Source organism: Hemitrygon akajei, chromosome 10, assembly GCF_048418815.1.
Source record: "Hemitrygon akajei chromosome 10, sHemAka1.3, whole genome shotgun sequence".
In the NCBI taxonomy this organism is placed as follows: Eukaryota; Metazoa; Chordata; class Chondrichthyes; order Myliobatiformes; family Dasyatidae; genus Hemitrygon; species Hemitrygon akajei.
This window is the reverse complement of record NC_133133.1, coordinates 117976207-117989739: the sequence shown is the minus strand read 5'-3', so window position 1 is coordinate 117989739 and position 13533 is coordinate 117976207. Positions and strand designations below refer to the sequence as shown.

General features: G+C 44.0%; 1 protein-coding gene across 2 annotated transcripts in view; it reads left to right on the top strand.

Annotated features, from left to right (window-relative positions):
* The window catches only part of stab2 (stabilin 2), a 191852-nt gene that overhangs the window by 156735 nt on the left and 21584 nt on the right, over positions 1–13533 (top strand). For both annotated transcript variants that reach the window (XM_073058832.1, XM_073058831.1), the window contains exons 55-59: positions 2454–2580; positions 3024–3173; positions 3906–4010; positions 8183–8290; positions 11198–11391. In XM_073058832.1, coding sequence (XP_072914933.1) covers positions 2454–2580; positions 3024–3173; positions 3906–4010; positions 8183–8290; positions 11198–11391 — 684 coding nt within the window. The remainder of the gene's footprint in view (positions 1–2453; positions 2581–3023; positions 3174–3905; positions 4011–8182; positions 8291–11197; positions 11392–13533) is intronic.

Genomic DNA, 13533 nt, shown 5'->3' with positions numbered 1-13533 from the left:
AATTCCTTTTCATCCCTGTACACAACCGATCGACAGATGACGCAATAGCCACAGCTCTACACATCGCCCTTACACATCTGGAGAAGAAGGATGCCTATGTGAGAATGATGTTCTTGGACTACAGTTCAGCATTCAACATCATAATTCCCTCCAGGCTCGACAGGGAGCTCAGAGACCTCGGCCTTGACCCTGCCTTCTGCAGCTGGATTTTGGACTTCCTGTCAGTTCGCCAGCAGGTGGTAAGAGTGGGCTCGCTCACCTTTGCCCCCCGACCCTCAACACAGGAGCCCCTCAGAGCTGTGTACTAAGTCCCCTTCTTTACTCCCTGTATAGCCATGACTATGTCGCCAACCAGAGCTCTAATCTGCTAATCAAATTTGCTGACGACACTACATTGATTGGCCTTATCTCAAACAATAACGAGGCAGCCTACAGGGAAGAAGTCATCTCTCTGACACAGTGGTGTCAAGAAAACAACCTCTCCCTCAATGTCACAAAAACAAAGGAGCAGGTTGTGGACTACAGGAGGAATGGAGACATCAATGGATCTGGGGTTGAGAAGGTAAACAGCTTTAAGTTCCTCAGCATCCACATCACCGAGGATCTCACGTGGTCTGTGCACACCAGCTGTGTGGTGAAAAGGGTACAACAGCACCTCTTTCACCTCAGACAGTTGAGAAAGTTTTGCATGGGCCCCCAAATCCTAAGAACTTTGTACAGGGGCACAATTAAGAGCATCCTGACTGTCTGCATCACTGCCTGGTATGGGAACTGTACTTCCCTCAATCGCAGGACTTTGCAGAGAGTGGTGCGGACAGCCCAACGCATCTGTAGTTGTGAACTTCCCATGATTCAGGACATTTACAAGGACAGGTGTGTAAAAAGGATTTTGTAGGATTATTGGGGACCCGAGTCATCCCAACCACCATCTATTCCAGCTGCTGCCATCGGGAAGCAGTACCGCAGCATAAAAGCCAGGACCAACAGGCTCTGGGACAGCTTCTTCCACCAGGCCATCAGACTGATTAACTCATGCTGATTTGAGTGTACTTTATATTACATTGACTGTTCTATTTATTATAAATTATTATAAATTAAAATGATTGCATATTGCATGTTTAGACAGAGATGTAACAAAGATTTTTACTCCTCATGTATGTGAAGGATGTAAGAAATAAAGTCAATTCAATTCAATTCTAATGGGACATTTTTTTCTGAGGCTGTGCATCTTAGCATCCCTCTATAGGAAACGTCCTCTCCCCATCCACTCTATCTAGACCTTTCAATATTTGATAGGTTTCAGTGAGATTCCCCTGGTTCTTCTAAACTCCGGCGAGTACAGGACCAGAGCCATCAAATGCTCTTCATACATTAACCCTTTCATTCTTGGGATCACTCTCATAAACATCCTCTGGACCCCCTCCAAAGCCAGCGCATACTTCCTTTGAAAGGCCAAAACTGCTCACAATACTCCAAATGAGGTCTGATCGATGCCTGTAGAGTGACACTGTGGAGTGGTCAGTCAACTAATCATGTGGTCAGTCAACTAATCATGTGGTCAGTCAACTAATCATGTAGTCAGTCAACTAATCATGTTAGAACAACAAGCCACATTCCCGATTCAAAGGCCTGTGTTTTTGTTGTGGGACTTCACTCTTCTGAGAGTCAGAAGCTAAGAGTCCTGTTCCTTATGTCTGTGCAGTCTAAGGCATCAACATAGATTAAAGAACAATTTATTCCATATCTATACTAACCTCGAACTTCATATAATTTTTATTCCTTATAATTGTCAGAAGTTGTTTTTGTTGCATGTCACGCCAACACACCACAGCAAATTCCTAATACGTATAAATGTATATGGTGAATAAAGTTGATCCTTGATTATTTGATACTTCAGTATCGGGAGAGTGATTCTCAGTTAAAATTGTCAACTTTTGTTGGTGGGGGTTGTTAAGCAAAGACTTAGCCAGCTCTCTCAGGTCTTTTTACCTACACCACCATCTTGATGACTGGGGAACTCCAGTATGCCCTCCTGTTCCTTAGCCAAAATTGCTGACTATCAGAATTGTTGATGTTTCAACTGTTTCAATCGACCCTTGACCAATTGGAACCCATGAAATATCAACAATTCTTTCCCTCCCACAAACGCTGCTCGACCCACTGAGTTCCTCCAGCAGACAGCTTAATGTTAACTAATTAGCCCCAGGTCCTTGGGAGAGAGCAAGTCAGAATCAGGTTTACTACCATTGGCATGTGTCGTAAGATTTGTTAACTTAGCAGCAGCAGTTCAATGCAATATATAATCTGGAAGAAGAAAAAATAAATGAACAAGTAATCAATAACAGTGTATGTATATTGAATAGATTGAAATTGTGGAAAGACAGAAATAATATATTTTAAAAGGGTGAGTTAGTGTGAACTGTTCCTCATTGTCGGTGTTCTGTGACACTCAGGGGGAGAAGGTGCAATGCACGTACCGCAACACTTTCCACGAAGACATCGAAGGCTGTCAGCAGCCATGCACCCTCGTAATCCAGAAACCTAAATGCTGCAGCAACTACTTCGGAAAAAATTGTAAAGGTGAGAGGTTGCCTTCTGCCCAACCAACATGCCGCTTGGTTATGACTGCGATTAATCCCACATCCTTCGCTTCTAATCCGCTCCCCATCTCTGACCTCGGATGTGTTTGTACTCCTCTAGTTTTGGTTTTCGGTTTTCCGTTTCCGCCCTTTCCAGAGAAGATCAGCTTCGTCTGGCACGTGGACATGGAAGCATACAGTTAAATACAATGTTTGCATCAAATTAATTGTTGAATGTCGTTTTTTGTTGCATATTTCACCAACACACCACAGCAAATTCCTAATATATGTAAATGTATAAGGTGAACAAAGTTGATCCTTGATTGTTGGTCCTTAACCCTATAAAGCCCATCACAATCTCGTAAACCTCAATCACTTCTGCCCTCGCTGCTTGTCTACTTTTCAGTACAAGACCCGTAAGCGACCGCTTCTCTTCTGTTGTAGCTTGCCCGGGCGGTGCTGAGAATCCATGCAATTCCCACGGTGTGTGTGACGACCAGCTGACAGGTTCAGGAAAGTGCACGTGCAAGCCTGGATTTACGGGCTCGGCTTGTGAGCTCTGCCTGCCTGGGCGATGGGGACCAGAGTGCACCGGTAAGCTGATGCTGAACAGAAATGGGCTTTCATTCATTTTTGTTCCTGTAAAGGAAGGATGTGGAAGCTTTGGAGAGCATGCAGAGGAGACTTTCCGGAATACTGACCAGATTAGAGAGCATGGCTTACGGAGAGATTTATTGAGCTAGGGCTTTTCTCTTTGGAGCGAAGGAGGTGCATAAGATAATCGAACGGACAGCCAAAGGCTTTTTCCCAGGCTGAAAATAGCCAATATGAAAGGAATGAAGGGGGATGAGCAATGACTTGATAGGGTAAGAGGCGTAGATCAGTTGGACAGCCATTCTGAGGGCAGAGATGGCTCATTCAAGGGGGCATAGCTTTCCGGTGATTGGGGAGGGTATAGGTGGAAGTCAGAGGTAGGTTTTTTAACACTGAGAATGGTGGGGGAGTGGAACACCCTGCCAGGGATGGTGGTAGAAACAGATGTATAATAGACATTTAAGAGACTCTTTGACAGGCACACAGAGTACAGTGCAAAAGTCTTAGGCACCCGAGCTATATACATGTGCCTAAGACTTTTGCACAGTACTGTATATGAAAGAGAAATGGAGGGCTATGGGGGAGGGAAGTATGTGATCGGTCATAGCGTAGGTTGATCTTCATGGGCTGAAGGGTCTATACTGTGCAGCACTGTTCTATGAACCAACACTTCACGTTTTATCATGTGTACAAATCGGAACTCAATGGGATGTGAATTTGCTTTTCTTCCAGACTGTGAGTGCACTGAAAATGGAAAATGTGAGGAGGGTGTTGAGGGCCAAGGAACTTGCTTCTGCGATGAAGGATGGACAGGGGTCCGCTGTGAAACACAACTCAGTATGTAACACAACTGTGAAACACAACTCAGTATGTAACACAACTGTGAAACACAACTCAGTATGTAACACAACTGTGAAACACAACTCAGCACGGGTCAAAACCTGTCACATTTTTTTTGGTAGTTTTTAAACTCGCCTGCTATCAGAGACTTTTATACATTATTAAAGATATCAAGATTATTTAATTATTCAAAAATTATACAAAATAAGATAGAGGAGCAAAATTAATCAATTTCACCCATCCAATCTGCTCTGCCATTCTATCATGGCTGGGTTTTTTTTCAACTCCATTCTCCCACCTTCTCTCTGTAACCCTTAACCCCTCACCAATCAAGAACCAATCAGTCTCTGCCTTAAATACACCCAATGGTCTCCACAGCCCTCTGTGGCAAATATACAGTAAAATGAATCAAAACTGAAGCATTTACAAATCAAAACAGACATTAGGCAAAAGAAAATAGTTTTTGAAAATCATTCCTTTTCTCCAAGTAAACAATCCCCATTGAAATATACAGTTTGTCCTATTGCAAACCTGGCTGGTGTCGGATCGGCCTGGGGGTGGGGGGGGTTTCCTCAGTGTAGAGGTTGGAGATTCCCAGCATTAATGGGACAGAATGACAGACATGACGACATCTGTCACTCAGTAATTCCCAAACTTAGAGTCAGGCCTGCCTAAATTTGGAACATTCAGCAATTCCCTTTGGAATCACTGGCCAGGACAGTCTGAATCTATTGGGTTTCTTTCAATAAATCAGCAGGAAGAAATACATGGAGCTCTGAGCTTCCCAAGTGTTTTCTTGGTGTCCGTTTCCAAGAAGCACGTGCTATTGTATTACAGCCTCTAACATCGCATACATCAGGATGCTTTTTACCGACTACAGCTCAGTATTCAATCCCGCTAAGCTAATCAATAAGCTTCAAGACCCTGGCCCCTATACCTCCTTGTGCGATTGGATCCTCGATCTCCTCTCTTGCAGACCCCGGTCACCGCAGATTGGCAACGACATCTCCGTGATCTTCATCCTCATCACATGTCACACTGCCACCCAGCTTAGTATCATCAGCAAATTTGCTGATGTTATTTTCAATGCCTTTATCCAAATCGTTGACGTAAATTGTAAACAGCTGTGGTCCCAATACCGAGCCTTGTGGCACCCCACTAGTCACCACCTGCCATTCCGAGAAAAACACCCATTCACCGCTACCCTTTGCTTTCTATCTGCCAACCAGTTTTCTATCCATGTCAATGTCTTCCCCCCGATGCCCTGAGCTTTGATTTTACCCACCAATCTCCTATGTGGGACCTTATCAAATGCCTTCTGAAAATCGAGGTACACTACATCCACTGGATCTCCCCCGTCTAACTTCCTGGTTACATCCTCGAAAAACTCCAACAGATTAGTCAAGCATGATTTACCCTTGGTAAATCCATGCTGGCTCGGCCCAATCCTATCACTGCTATCTAGATATGCCACTATTTCATCCTTAATAATGGACTCTAGCATCTTCCCCACCACCGATGTCAGGCTGACAGGTCGATAGTTCTCTGTTTTCTCCCTCCCTCCTTTCTTAAAAAGTGGGATAACATTAGCCATTCTCCAATCCTCAGGAACTGATCCTGAATCTAAAGAACATTGGAAAATGATTACCAATGCATCCGCAATTTCCAGGGCCACCTCCTTTAGTACCCTAGGATGCAGACCATCTGGACCTGGGGATTTGTCAGCCTTCAGTCCCATCAGTCTTCTCATCACCGTTTCCTTCCTAATGTCAATCTGTTTCATTTCCTCTGTTACCCTATGTCCTTGGCCCATCCATACATCTGGGAGATTGCTTGTGTCTTCCTTAGTGAAAACAGATCTAAAGTACTCATTAAATTCTTCTGCCATTTCTCTGTTTCCCATAACAATTTCACCCAATTCATTCTTCAAGGGCCCAACATTGTTCTTAACTATCTTCTTTCTCTTCACATACCTAAAAAAGCTTTTGCTATCTTCCTTTATATTCCTGGCTAGCTTGCGTTCGAACCTCATTTTTTCTCCCCGTATTGTCTTTTTAGTTAAGTTCTGTTGTTCCTTAAAAACTTCCCAATCATCTGTCCTCCCACTCACCTTAGCTCTGTCATACTTCCTTTTTTTTAATGCTATGCAATCTCTGACTTCCTTTGTCAACCACTGTGGCCCCTTTTCCCCCCTTTGAATCCTTCCTTCTCTGGGGGATGAACTGATTTTGCACCTTGTTCATTATTCCCAAGAATACCTGCCATTGCTGTTCCACTGTCTTTTCTGCTAGGCTATCCGTCCAGTCAACTTTGGTCAGCTCCTCCCTCGTGGCTCCATAGTTTCGTTTTCCCCTGTTCAACTGCAACACTGCCACCTCCAAGCTGCCCTTATCCTTCTCAAATTGCAGATAAAAACTTATCATATTATGATCACTACCTCCTAATGGTTCCTTTACTGCAAGATCGCTTATCAAATCCTGTTCATTACATAACACTAAATCCAGAATAGTCTTGTCCCTGGTCGGCTCTCGTACAAGCTGTTCCAAGAATGCATCCCGTAGGCACTCTACAAACTCCCTATCCTGTGGTCCAGCACTAACCTGATTCTCCCAGTTCACCTGCATGTTGAAATCCCCCATAACTACTGCGACATTACCTTTGCCACATGCCAATGTTAACTCCCTATTCAACTTGCACCCAATATCCATGCTACTGTTTAGTGGCCTGTAGACAACATGAGGATGTTAGGAGAATTCAGGGTGACTTGGATAGGCTGGGTGAGTGGGCAGATACTTGGCAGATGACGTTTAATGTGAATAAGTGTGAGGTTATCCACTTTGGGAGTAAGAACAGGAAGGCAGATTATTATCTGAACCGTGTAAAGTTAGGTAAGGGAGAAATACAAAGAGATCTAGGAGTCCTTGTTCATCAGTCACTGAAGGTGAATGAGCAAGTGCAGCAGGCAGTGAAGAAGGCTAATGGAATGTTGGCCTTTATTACAAAGGGAATTGAGTACAAGAGCAAGGAAATCCTCTTGCATTTGTACAGAGCCCTGGTGAGACCACACCTGGAGTATTGTGTACAGTTTTGGTCTCCAGGGTTAAGGAAGGACATCCTGGCTGTAGAGGAAGTGCAGCGTAGATTCACGAGGTTAATTCCTGGGATGTCTGGGCTGTCTTACGCAGAGAGGTTAGAGAGACTGGGCTTGTACATGCTGGAATTAAGGAGATTGAGAGGGGATCTGATTGAAACATATAAGATTATTAAGGGATTGGACAAGATAGAGGCAGGAAATATGTTCCAGATGCTGGGAGAGTCCAGTACCAGAGGGCATGGTTTGAGAATAAGGGGTAGGTCATTTAGGACAGAATTAAGGAAGAACTTCTTCTCCCAGAGAGTTGTGGGGGTCTGGAATGCACTGCCTCGGAAGGTAGTGGAGGCCAATTCTCTGGATGCTTTCAAGAAGGAGCTAGATATGTATCTTATGGATAGGGGAATCAAGGGATATGGGGACAAGGCAGGAACCGGGTATTGATAGTAGTTGATTAGACATGATCTCAAAATGGCGGTGCAGGCTCGAGGGGCCGAATGGTCTACTTCTGCATTTATTGTCTATTGTCTATCAGCATAGTTGCACCACAAGCTACTACAAAAAGTAGTGGATATGGCCCCGTCTATCACCGGTAAAGCCCTCCCCTCCACTGAGCACACCTACATGAAACACAGTTGCAGGAATGCAGCATCCATCATCCGGGACTCCCCCACCAGCCAGGACATGCTCTCTTCTCACTGTTGCTATCAGTAATGAGGTACAGGAGCCTCAGGCCTCACACCAGCAGGTTCAGGAACAGTTATTGCCCCTCAACCATCAGGCTTTTGAACCAAAGGAGATAACTTCACTTGCCCCATCATTGAAATGTTCCCACAATGTTCTTTTCATTCTATATTCTCGATATTTATTTATTGTTATTACTGTATTTGTTTCTCACTGTATTTGCATAGTTTGCTATTTTTTGCACACTGGTGTGAACACCCAAGTTGGTGCCGTCTTTCATTGATGCTGTTGTGGTTATTGGTCTATAATGGGTTTATTGCCTGAAACTCGGGGTTGTATATGGTGACATGCACTGCATGTACTTTGTGGTAATGGTCACGCCTTTGACCTACAGATGTGAAACCACAGTGTTCCCCTCCTTGTTCTGCCGATGCGGTCTGCAAGGAAAACAATACCTGCGAATGCAAACTCTACTATGAAGGCGACGGACATACCTGCACAGGTAGGTCACCTTCTCCATAGTGAGCCGTCTGCGGCGATGGGCTTGTGAAACATGGGAAGATAGAAATGTTTCCTGATGAGAATTAATGTGGGACGGAGTGAGAGATCAGTCCCTTCACCCTGATCTTCTGTCCAATGGCTGCTCTGCGACCTAACTCCAAACATCCCACACCCCTTAAAACCTTCAGTTGTGTAACTCATTTATGCCTGCTCCGAAGACCTTCATGCATAACGTTCAACTCTACACTCAGGTGCCTCCTGTCCACACGCACATCATCTTCTGCTACTGTATGTAGCCCATCCACTTCAAGGTTCCACGTGCCGTACATTCAGAGATGCCCTTCTACACACCATTGTTGTAATGTGTGGTGATTTGAGTTACTGTCACCTTCCTGTCAGCTTGAGCCAATTTGGCCATTCTCCTCTGATCTCTCTCATTAACAAGACATATTCACCCACAGAACTGCCGTTCACTGGATGATTTTTTTGTTTTTTGCACCATTCTTTGTAAATTCTAGAGACAGTTGTGTCTGTAAACCCCAGGAGATCAGCAGTTTCTCAGATACTCAAACCACCCCATCTGGCACCAACAATCATTCCGTGGTCAAGGTCACGTAGTTTACATTCCTTCACCATTTTGATGTTTGATCCGAACAACAACTCAATCTCTTGACCAAGTCTGCATGCTTTTATGCATTAATTGGCTGATTAGATATTTGCATTAACAAGCAGGTGTACCTAATAAAGTGGCCACTGAGTGTAATATTTCCCCTCCCCCCACTCACAGCTACCAACGACGAGTGACCTGTTGTACTACTAAGCTAAGTGTGGCATGGAAGTTCAGTAGTTAGTATAGCACTATTACAGCACCTGCGATCTCTTTGGTTTATTTATAGGAGAAAAGATTTTAAAAGTTCAAGTTTAGAAACATTATTTTCTATTATTAATTTTCAGTGTTACGTTTGCTAAAGTATACGAGCAAACAGACGGCAGATATGACTGAGCTGAATAAATGTTGAATTCTATTAAGCCTGATTTTTTTTTTAGAACCCTCCCAGGTACAAGACACACAAGTGGGCAAGTTGATCTTTGCCCATCTCTTTTTAATCCCTTTCCAAACTCAGGTGGAAAATATACCAATATATTTGTTTTCCCAGTAATCCCTCTCCAAGGCCAACAACTCTTTAACAGACTAGGAGGAACTCTTTGACGCTTGTTCATCCAGTATGATTCTAAATCAGGACACCATCAATCTACAGGCCATGACACACAGAGACCAGGGTTATCTTTTTAATGTGTTAATATATCTTGTAACTATATGTTATCTGCTATCATAGTTACATGCACAGTGTGCTATGTGTGACTCTTGGTACAGTGTATTCCACCTTGGCCCAGCAGGAACACTGTTTCATTTGGCTGCATTCCGGTGCCTGGTTGAATAACAATTAAATTTGACCTTGCTATGCCATGAAATTTCTATGGTTCATTATCACTGTGTTACGGTAGTGTAGCAGTTAGCACGACACTATTGCAGCTAGGGCGTCCGAGTTCAGAGCTCAATTCTAGCACCGTCTGTAAGGAGCTTGCACATTCTCCCCATGACCGAGTGGGTTTCTTCCCTCATTCTAAAGGCTCTCTGGTTGTTTTTGTGTGAATGAAGTCACTGGAGAAAATCACTGGTAGATATGAAGCAGCTTCTTTATTCAACAAAACAAGATTCAGCAGGAATAATATTGAGGCTCTTTCTGTCGAAGACCTCGCTGGGCCAAAGTGGGACTCAATATTTTTATGTGCTAAACATCAAAGGACAATTCCATATTTACAATGCTTTCTTTGAAACTACACACCTCCTGATACGTACCCACACCACGGACATCTAAATGAATTTTAATCAGCATTGTCTGCTCTGTGATTCTTGGCTTTTAGGAATCTATTGGTCATTTAAATTAAATCTACAATTTACATTCCGATTTGAAGACAGGTGGCTGAGAAGTCATTTGCTAAATATAAAGGTGTGCTAAACCCAAAAGTCGCTCTAACACCGGTTAGTAGGTTAATTAGTTATTGCAAGTTGTCCTGTCATTAGGCTAATGTTAAATCAGTGAGTTAGTTGGTGGACGGTGTGGCTCATTGGGCCGGGAGAGCCTGTTCCGCACTGTATTTCTAAATAAATAAATAAACACCTTGAGAATATTTCACTGCAGTACGACGTCAGGCTGTAGAAGGGTAGAAATTGGGGTCAGGAAGGGACCCCTCGAGCCATTCAATAATACTATGGCTCACTTTTTCATCAGCGCCATGCTCCCATTTCCCTAACTAACATTCAATTCAAGATTGAAGATTGTTTATTGTCATTCTTCAGTGCACAAGTGTAAAGGAGAACAAAATGATTGTTACCCAGGATCTGATGCAGCACACAAACACAATAACACAACAAATGCAAATATAAAAGCAACCCTATAAAGCACAATGTACGAGTAACTGTTGAGTGTGGCCGTACACACACAAGATTGGCTTATATACATAGATTGATTGTACATAAAGTGACGCTAGATGCAGGGGTGTCTATACATAAGGTGTCTCAGACACAAGGCGATAAAGTGACAAAGTGGCTCTTGGCAAGAGGAACTCTTCTAGGTAGCAGCAGGATATATGACAACTGAATAAAACAGTGACTGTATCAGCGTAGGTGAGAGGTGTGGAGTGTGAGTGCATGGGGGGGTTGAAGGATGCTGAGGGGCTGTGGAGAGGAGTGGCTGAAGTGGATGTAGTGATGGCGGTTGGTAGTGAGGTGGATTAATGGGTGGATATGTTGATTAGTCTGACTGTTACTGAGTCTAGGGTTCACACTGTGTGCAAAGTTCTGCTACCGCTTTTGACTAACTTTATTTCTTATCGCCCAACCCAGTCGTTAATCAGTGTGCGCAGGATAACGGAGGCTGTTCGGAATTTGCCAAATGCTCCCAAACTGGCGTGAATGTCACCTGCAACTGTCAAAGAGACTACTCTGGTGATGGCTACGTGTGCGACCCAATAGATCTGTGTGCGGATGGGTACAATGGAGGCTGCCATGAACATGCGATCTGTACAGTGACAGGCGCGGTAAGCATAAAATGGCTCAGAGAAACTTAGTAACAAGTTTAACTACTATATGCATAAATATAAATGTTTAAATAGTCACCCATAGCAAACAAAAAGTCAATCGATAAATCTTCTGGTGAATCTTGACCCAGGCATGGATTGGTCAGAGGTAGCGAGATAAAGAGAAAAGGATATTTTGTTGGTGCCATCCAGAGAGATCATTCCACACATCATTACATAGAACTAGAGGTCTTAGGTTAAGAGTGAAAGGTGAAATATTTAAGGGTAACCTGAATCTGGAATGAGCTGCTGGTGAATGTGGTGGATGCAGATTTGTTATCAGCATTTAAGGGAAGTTCCTTAAGGTTGTTATGGCCAGGGCTGGTAATGGGGACAAGCTCCCACTACCCATTAAATGCTGCCAATGGCGTGCACCTCAAACAGCCTCTGACAACCAAGTCCAGCTCCTGGCCTTCACATGTGGCTTAGCTATTAAGCCCAGCAGAACCATTTCTACTAACAGGAGAAGGGACAAAGGCAAGTTTCTTGTGCTTTAAAACCAGTCGCTTTGAGTAGATGGGGCTCATCAGCCGTGATCGGCAGCTCATCTAGGAGAAGGGAAACTCTGATCTCAAACCTCCGCTGCCTTGCAGCTATATCCACTCATGGGGAAGGCTTTGAGAGTAAACCCCAAAGGAAACATCTGGAGCTGGAGTCCGTAAGGCAGTCCTACACTGAGTTCAATACTGACTGGCAACTCCTGCGGTGCTTCTGGTGTCAAACTGTATTGGTCTCCTCAGATGTGTGGAGAGGGGGAGCTCGCTACATGGGCAACAGCTTGCTGTCCATATCGTACTGCTCAGGCTTGCGTATCACGTAGACAGCTAGGACCCAACATCCATGGTCAACCCTGACCAACGGAGGCCTCAACTCTCAACGGATAAGTACATGGATGGCGGGGTTGGGGGGGTATGGAGGGCTATGTTCCAGGTGCAGATAGATGAAATGACAGAAAAACTGGTTCGCATAGATTAGATGGGCCAAATGTCCTGTTTCTAAGCTGTAGTGGTCTATGATTCTATAAGGTAGTGAAAAAAAAGTGTGCAGAACATAAACCCAGTTGCCGCTTTATTAGGTACACTTGTACACCTGCTCGTTAATGTAAATATCTAATCAGCCAATCACGTGGCAGCAACTCAATGCATAAAAGCATAAAGACATGGTCAAGAGGTTCAATTATTGTTCAAGCCAAACATTAAAATGGGGAAGAAATGAGATCTAAGTGACTTTGACAGTGGAAAGGTTGTTGGTGCCAGATGGGGTGGTTTGAGTATCTTAGAAACTGGTGATCTTCTGGGAATTTCATTCGCAAGTCTCTAGAGTTTACAGAGAATGGTGTGAAAAGCATCGAGTGAGTGGTGGTTCTGTGAGTGAAAACACCTGTTAATGAAAGAGGTCAGAGGAGAATGGCCAGACTGTTTCATGTTGCGAGGAAGGTGACAGTAACTCAAATAACCACATTTTGCAACAGTGGTGTGCAGAGGAGCATCTCTGAATGTCGACCCTTGAAGTAGGTGGGCTACAGCCGCGGAAGGCCATAAACAGTCACGCAGTGGCCACTCTATCAGGTACAAGAGGTAACTAGTAAAGTGGCCTCTGAGGGGTAGTGTTGCAGTTACAGGGAAAGTGCAATGCAGGCAGATAAATAAAGTCATGAGGATCAAGAGTTCATCTTTTAGTGTAGGAGAGGTCCATTCCAGAGCCTGTTGCCCTTGAGCCTTGTGGTATGTATTCCCAAGCTTTGTACCCTTTATCCGGTGGATAGGGAGAGAAGAGAGGACGACCAGGCTGGGAGGAGTCATTCATCATGTTGGCTGCTTGCCCATGGCAGCAGGATATTTAGACGTAGTCAGTAGAGCGGAGCAGTGTTACGCGATGGTCTGGTTGCGTTCACAATTCTCTGCATCTTGCAGACCAGGACTGCTTAACACAGCTGTAATTCATGTCAAAAAGTAAATTTTTGCTGTAGTGGGCTTTGTGATAACCTGAAGCTGCTTCTTAACCCAACTGGTCAATGTGTCTATTAGGTTCTACTCAAGATATTTTCAGCCATATATCCCTCTCTGTATAGGCTTCATTTCTCATTCCCTGTTCTCCTCGATC